This window comes from Peromyscus californicus, unplaced genomic scaffold (genome assembly GCF_007827085.1).
Source record: "Peromyscus californicus insignis strain IS unplaced genomic scaffold, ASM782708v3 Scaffold_4__1_contigs__length_199733344, whole genome shotgun sequence".
NCBI classification, from domain to species: domain Eukaryota; kingdom Metazoa; phylum Chordata; class Mammalia; order Rodentia; family Cricetidae; genus Peromyscus; species Peromyscus californicus.
This window is the reverse complement of record NW_026294562.1, coordinates 101,023,816-101,030,595: the sequence shown is the minus strand read 5'-3', so window position 1 is coordinate 101,030,595 and position 6,780 is coordinate 101,023,816. Positions and strand designations below refer to the sequence as shown.

The 6,780-nt window shown below is 43.0% G+C and overlaps 1 protein-coding gene across 1 annotated transcript; it reads right to left on the bottom strand.

Annotated features, from left to right (window-relative positions):
- Nucleotides 1-3,193: 3,193 nt before the first annotated feature.
- Nucleotides 3,194-5,821, bottom strand: LOC128123914 (T-cell ecto-ADP-ribosyltransferase 2-like). Its single transcript, XM_052760189.1, has 3 exons — nucleotides 5,798-5,821; nucleotides 4,963-5,716; nucleotides 3,194-3,276 (listed from the first exon to the last, which is right to left on the bottom strand). Exons 1-3 carry the CDS (start codon nucleotides 5,819-5,821, stop codon nucleotides 3,194-3,196), a joined length of 861 nt encoding a protein of 286 aa, XP_052616149.1.
- Between the last annotated feature and the right edge of the window lie 959 nt (nucleotides 5,822-6,780).

The window sequence follows — 6,780 nt, the reverse complement described above, 5'->3', positions numbered from 1 at the left end:
AGAAATTGAAACTTACAATACTTCTAGGTCCTGATCAGCCTGTCTACTTACTTTCTGAAGGTTTTATCTCCCATGACAAAGGCTGATGTATCTATGGCTACTGAGCTAGTTATCCCTGCTCTGACCAGAGTGAGAAGAGGACAGGTGCAGCTCTTCATTCATTCATTCATTCATTCATTCATTGTAGTCTAGGGTCCATATTGTTTCTTTTTTCCATTACATAAAGCATCAGAAGAGCACATTTAGTCAAGCCATTAGTACATGCTAACCAAGTGGTCTCAGGGGCTTGGTGCTTTTTCTGTTGTCCAGATGAGTTAACCCGCAAGGCAGAACAGCGGGCATCAGAATAAGGGGAAACACCTAGGTTAAAGGTTTTTCTGTAACAGACAAGTTTAAGGCCCATGTAAAAGTCCTCTAATGTTATTTTAGGCTGCTACCCACCTCCACCCCTGTCACAATGGGTTATGAGCTTACAATCTGCTTAGTTCCTATCTCTGTGTATCATGGAGGCTGAGTATCTAAGCATAACCAGCAGCACTGACCAATTTCTGGCTGGGAATGACTAACTCTATCCCCAGAGTCCCTCCCTGTGACATGGAGTCTGATTCCGAAGGCTTTCCCAGTTTCCCAAAGGTCAGATTCTTTTTATGGAATTTTCAGATTTTTAATTTTATGGCCATTGGATTACATTTTCCTATTGTACATTGCTGGGGAGGGGCCTTTCTTTCTATGTATTCATCCATGTGTTTTCAGGAAGCTTCTATTTACAGCCCTAGTTTTTGCAAAAGAAACACCCTGATTCCTGACAACTAGGGGTCCCAGCCACAGGGTATGCATAGAATTGTAATCTCTGTATACTTATCTAAAAAGATAGACTTTCCCATCTTTCTGTTTTCCAGTACAACCAGATATTTAAAGTGGGCATCAGTAAGTAAAGGTAAAGATGAAGTATGGGTTACTGGCCACATTATGTATCTAAAATATATATAAGCTATATATATTATAGCCACATTAGTTGTCACCTACCCATATCTGTCTTTCTCAGTTACCAGCTCCAGGTCTGAGGGCAGTGGGGGCTGGAATATGACCTTGTATTCATATCAAACATGAGACTCAGGAGGAAGTAGAAGGGCATGGAGTGGAAGGGTTTGGGTCCCAATGAAACCTTAATTTTCATGGGTCCATTGTGTGGGAGACAGTCCATTTGGCAGGAGCATCTCTTACTTCTACTTTCTTGACATGGATGTGGTGGATCCATGGTGTAATGCCAGCTACCTTCACCACCATAGGAGAAGCGACGATCACCATGTAGGGTCCTTTCTAAGTTGGTTCCATTGCCCATTTAGCTAAGCCCATTGGCCCAGACAGTATCCCCGGAACCAAAGCACAAATTGGTGGTAAACTCAGAGAGTGATAGGGTCTCTGGGATAGTCCAATGGATAGACTTCATGGAGATATGGAGAGTCTGTATTGACTTGAGAAAGGAGTGGTTAGGGAGTCCTGACAACTGCTGGTCTGAGCTGGGGAAACAGTGGGGAAAGTCTTCCAAACATAATTTCATTAGGGGGTAAATTGTCTCTAACTGGGGCTCAGGGTGTCCAAAGCAAAGAAAGGGATGAAATGGTCTATACACCCTTCACTGGACTCTAATACAGTTTTGTTAGACTTGTTTTGGGGTTTTTTGTTCTTTTAAATGTCCTGACTATTCTCTTTACCTGACCAGTACTCTGAGGTCTCTATGCACAATGAATTCCAATCTAACCCGACTATTTTTACCATTAATTACAATAATTTGATTCATATGCTCTACAGCCAGTGGGGAATGGTGTACTAGCTAAAGAACCTCCATTTTATGTTAGGCATCCATCTTGGTACCTAATAGTAATTTGACTCTAACTCCAGTCAATGGACGATAACTTCTTAGTAACCTCAACTAAGTGACCCAATCACCCCTGTCAAGAAAAGTACACCCATGACCACTCCTTTGTAGTATACTATCACTAGCTGCCTTTTTGGCCTCTGAAAATTGCTTATGCAGATACTCAAGGGCTATTCTTAAGTCCCCTTGATTACCTAATCTTGACAGAGCAAAACAGTTCTTGGTTTGCTTGTGCAGATTGACACTCAAGGTCTTCTTGTGGTTTTCACATTTAAAAATCCTTCCCTCATCTCCGCCCCTCCTGGCTCAACAGTCTCTGTTTTCCTCAGAGATTGTTGTCCTTCTAGCAGCTACAATACATTTAGCTGATTACAATCTAAATTGAGTCTGTGGTCTTTTCCCAGGGGCCCCTTACTCCATAACATGGGGATTAAGGGAAGCTTTATACACTTGAGCTAAACCCACTAAGGGTGAGTGCAGGACACAGACTTGCTGATCCATATGTGGCTCAAAACGGGCCTGTCTGGGTTTCTGAGATGGCTCAGCAATTCTTGATGTTTGAAACTGACAACCTGAGTTTGGTCCCTGGAACCTGCATAAAGGTGGAAGACAAGAGCTGATGCCCAGAGTTTCCCTCTGACCCCTAAACACATTTCAAGGTATGAACACACATACCAGGCAATATAGTGATGATAAAATTTAAAAATTTAATATGCTTATCCATGTCCTTAAAGATGATGAGAGTTATTGAAATAGGCTGATAGATCTCAGTAGCTGGCTGTATTTTTGATGTAGAGTAGGGAGTGGACTTTATCTAGGTCAGCCCTTACATTTATGGTCCACTCAATTTGTCCTGCAGGAGCATCTGAGAAATGTACAACATGAACTTTCTCAATTGTATCAATGCAGGCATCAGACTTCATGCCTTAGGAAAGTTTCTCAAACAAATAGTTCAACCTATAAGAATACCTAGTCACAGAAATCAAAGTGTGGTTATAAACAGTTTATTTCCTAGATTGTAACATTTACCACATACTGCATGCTTTAAAACTGTCACAGCTGACCATACAGACAAACACTGCTTTTTAATCATAGCAAAGTGTCAAGGGGTAGTAAATTTGAAGTCAGAGCATAAAATTTCACCCACAGACCCAGCAGGTTCCTTGGGTGTCTATGGAAGTCATGAACACTAAAGTAGATCTCCCCCAAAATGATTGCACCCTTCATTCTACCACAGACCTTAGAGAACCACCAAGTTCTTGCCCCTGGGCCTCCCTTCAACACTCAGACCCATGAACTGCAGGCAGGAGAGGGCTACAGCTCAGCAAGAGGAAGCAGCTGGACCAGGAGACCAGGTAGCACCACAAGCAGCAGGAATGCCCGGCTGTCTCTGGCTCCTGTAGATGGAAGGAGAAAGAGAGTTTTCATATGGGCTATCTCAAGACAGGGATAGCTCCCCTAAACATTCAGAACTTTACATCCAGCTCAAAGTCCAAGAGAGTAGGTTCTTGGGGGCCAGGATTCCTAAAGTACTCAAATACCAGGACGTAAAAAAGCTGATAGATCCCCACTATTTCCAGAGTACTGTGCTCTAAGACACTGACTGGGGTTAAAAGCCTTTCCTCTTAAGAGTCTTCCTGGCCTTCTAGGGAGCCCCACAGGCTTTTCCTTCTTCACCCAAAAGGAGGTTTCTGGGTCTGAACCTTCTATAAGTCCATTGTTGCATCAATGTATATTCCTTCTGTGCCAGCTAATGTGAACTAGAACCTACCTGTGGCTCTCAGCCTGCTTGGACATCAACCATTTGGCCCAGAAGGGCAGCATCTTCTGACTGAATTTTGGACCTGGATAGGAGTCATGCTTTTTGGGGGGCTTGACATAAATTCCAAATTACTCTATGCAAATTCGTGAAGCCCCTGTGATCACTCCTGTAGTTTCACTTCCTGCTTCAAAGACTTCCCACGTTTCCAGAAACAGAGCTAATTTGATCTAAGATTGCTCTGTACTCAGTAGTCTAACTGTAGCTCATTTCAGGTTCTCCCTGGCCTCTCACTCAAACATAACTTCCTCGGACAACATTTAGTGCAGCCTGGATGTAAGTAAGTAATCCAGACACTGTGCAGATCCTAAGTGGTGGGCATAGGAGACAAGGTCTCTAGACGGTAAGCAAGTGATTTTCCTGTGAATGTCAAAACCAGTATGAGTTCGGGTCAGATGACTGACAGGTGTACATGGTTCCTCATATTTAAAAATAAAAGGCATTTGTCGATTTATATCTACATACCAATCATACGTCTTGAATGCCTCTCTCTTAATTCTCAAAGCAATACTAGTAGAATATTTGTACAGACATTTGATAACTTGCCAAGAGTCACAGAGCTATCGATGTTTGAACCAGATTACCATGGAGTCTGACTCCAAACCTATGACAGAGAGAATGGTATAGTAATTTCCTCTGGAATATTGAGGAAGGAGTGCTATGATAAGTGATATTTAAACTATGCCTTAAAAAATTGCCGGGCGGTGGTGGCGCACGCCTTTAATCCCAGCACTCGGGAGGCAGAGCCAGGCGGATCTTTGTGAGTTCGAGGCCAGCCTGGTCTACAGAGCGAGATCCAGGAACGGCGCAAAGCTACACAGAGAAACCCTGTCTCGAAAAAACAAAAAAAAAAAATAATCACCAAACTAAAATTGATGGTGTCTTCGCTCCCATAGACTGAGACATGTGGTCAAGGGATGAAGAGAGAACCCAAACCACACACAATGATGGGTATACAGTCATAGAGACCTCCAAACACAGGGAATTTTTGGTTTGAGAGGATAAAAACCCACTGATGGCACTTCTCACTCCTCACAGGGCTGGGCCTGGTAATATCATTTTCCTGAAGTCCCTCACTGTGTGAACCATTTCTGATACACCTTCACTGATGCATGTGCCCCTTGGCTTTACCAAAGCTACCCTTCATCATTCTAGGTACCTCACCTTTTGCATGGTCTACCAGGTGTCTTCTGGTAGGGAGCACCCTCTCTTCCATTTCATGATGTCCCCACCAGCTCCACCTCTAACACAGACCCAGACTCACCTGAGCTGCTGAAATCAATGTCTATTTCAATAAAACCACTGTCTGTTTCAATAGACCCACTATAGTAGCAATTGAAGTTGCTCTTCTTTCTTTTGGGGGAGCCCAGAAAAATTATGTCAGACCCTTTTGCATTTTGTGTTACAGTTACTTTGTGATAGACTTCATAGACTGGAATTAACACCTCCTCTTCTTGAGGGAAGAAGGAGAATGCTTTGATATCAACCCCCAAGCAGGTTTTGATGTTAAATAGTGTCCCATGTTCACTTAAAAATGTTGAAACAGCAATTTTCCAAGCTGAAGTGGAGGAAGCGAACTGCCCAAACCGCACAGAGCCGTCCCCTCTGTAATGAAACTTGTTCTTGGTTCCTCGATAAACTGAGTAACAAGTCTGGTTACTCAGAAGCTGAAGAGCTCTTGTTAAGTAGTAATGGAAGGCCTTGTAATGGAAGTTAAGGGGATTTTTCTTGAATTCTCTAACAGCTCTGTTAAAACCTTCATGGATGTTCCCGGTGTAGGCCACTAAAGCCATTCCATGGAAATCTTGGAAACCTTCGGGAGTGCTCGTTGTATTTTTTATCTCCTTCCACCGTTGCTCTGCCTTTTCCCACTCAAGTTTTAAATCCCCATTCATGTTGAAGTCTTCTTGTAACAGCTGGGGTGCTTTTCTCTCCATGTCTTCGACACAGCCCTCATACTGATCATCAAATGCATTGGGAGCCATGTCCAGGTTGGAAGCCTCAGTCAGGCCCGTCACCTGAAAGAGAGAAGTAGGTTCTTTGTTACTAGATAAGTTTGCTAAGTTGTCAGTATGTGCTGGGTGCTGTCTGGAGCCTACAGCATGAGATGTTGCATGCGGCATCCTCACACATGGCACATGCATGGACACATTCTCATTATGTTATGAGGGGGTGCAGAAAGGAAAGGCTGAGATCTCTGATTTTTTTTGTTTATGGATACTACAGTTTTTCTTCTTATTCAATTCTTTTTTAGCTAGCATTCAAAATAACAGGACTCATCATCACATTTTCATATACATATATCATTATATATTGCTCATAATCATTCACACACAATGTCCCCCCCTTACTAATATTATCTTTACAATACTTCTTCAAGAGTCATGCTCTCTAACATCCTCTAGCCACAGACTCAACCCTGGCCACTGTAATATCACGAAGTCGTGGGCAGGTTAAAGCAAGGTCAACAGGATGTGGGTTGAGAATATTACCTGCTGGGTGAAAAACCAAGTCAGGAGGAGTGTGTGAACTTTTAAGTCTAGAAGAGAAGTCATCTTCAACTTCAAGAACATCTGCAAGCAAATATTAGACAATGAAAGTGGGATCCTACTCAGTTCCTGCAAGAGCAAGTCTGGCCCCAGAACCTCTCTGGCTTCCTCTCTTGCCATATATTCCCTTCTGCACATGACAATGGCTTTTCTGACACTGTGATAGAGAAGATTGTGATTCTGCCAGGAAAACCCTAACTAGTCAGCACTTTCATGATATTAAGACTTTCCAGCTATCAGACTGTGAACTAAGTAAGCGCCTTTACTTTATAAACTTTCTATCATCAAGCATTTTGTGATAGTAATAAACACAAACTGAAAAAGATCAGTGGGTAAAGGACTTGCCTTGCAAACAAAGACCTGAGTTTGACCCTAAGAACCCATGGAAAAACAGGTGTGATGACATGCACTTGTATTCCAGCACCAGGAGGTGGACAGAGATGGGTCCCTGAGATCCCCAAGACTCACTGGACAGCCAGACCAGCCTGCTTGGTGTGTGTCCCAGGCCTGTGAGAGACCCTGTCTTTACAAAA

Excerpts from the sequence above, each read along its gene's own strand:
- LOC128123914 (XM_052760189.1), bottom strand. The coding sequence starts at position 5,821 with ATGCCGCATGCAACATCTCATGCT. Across the intron at positions 5,717-5,797 it reads CGCATGCAACATCTCATGCT|GTGACGGGCCTGACTGAGGC; the intron begins GTAGGCTCCAGA and ends TCTCTCTTTCAG. Across the intron at positions 3,277-4,962 it reads CATTGATTTCAGCAGCTCAG|GAGCCAGAGACAGCCGGGCA; the intron begins GTGAGTCTGGGT and ends TTCCATCTACAG.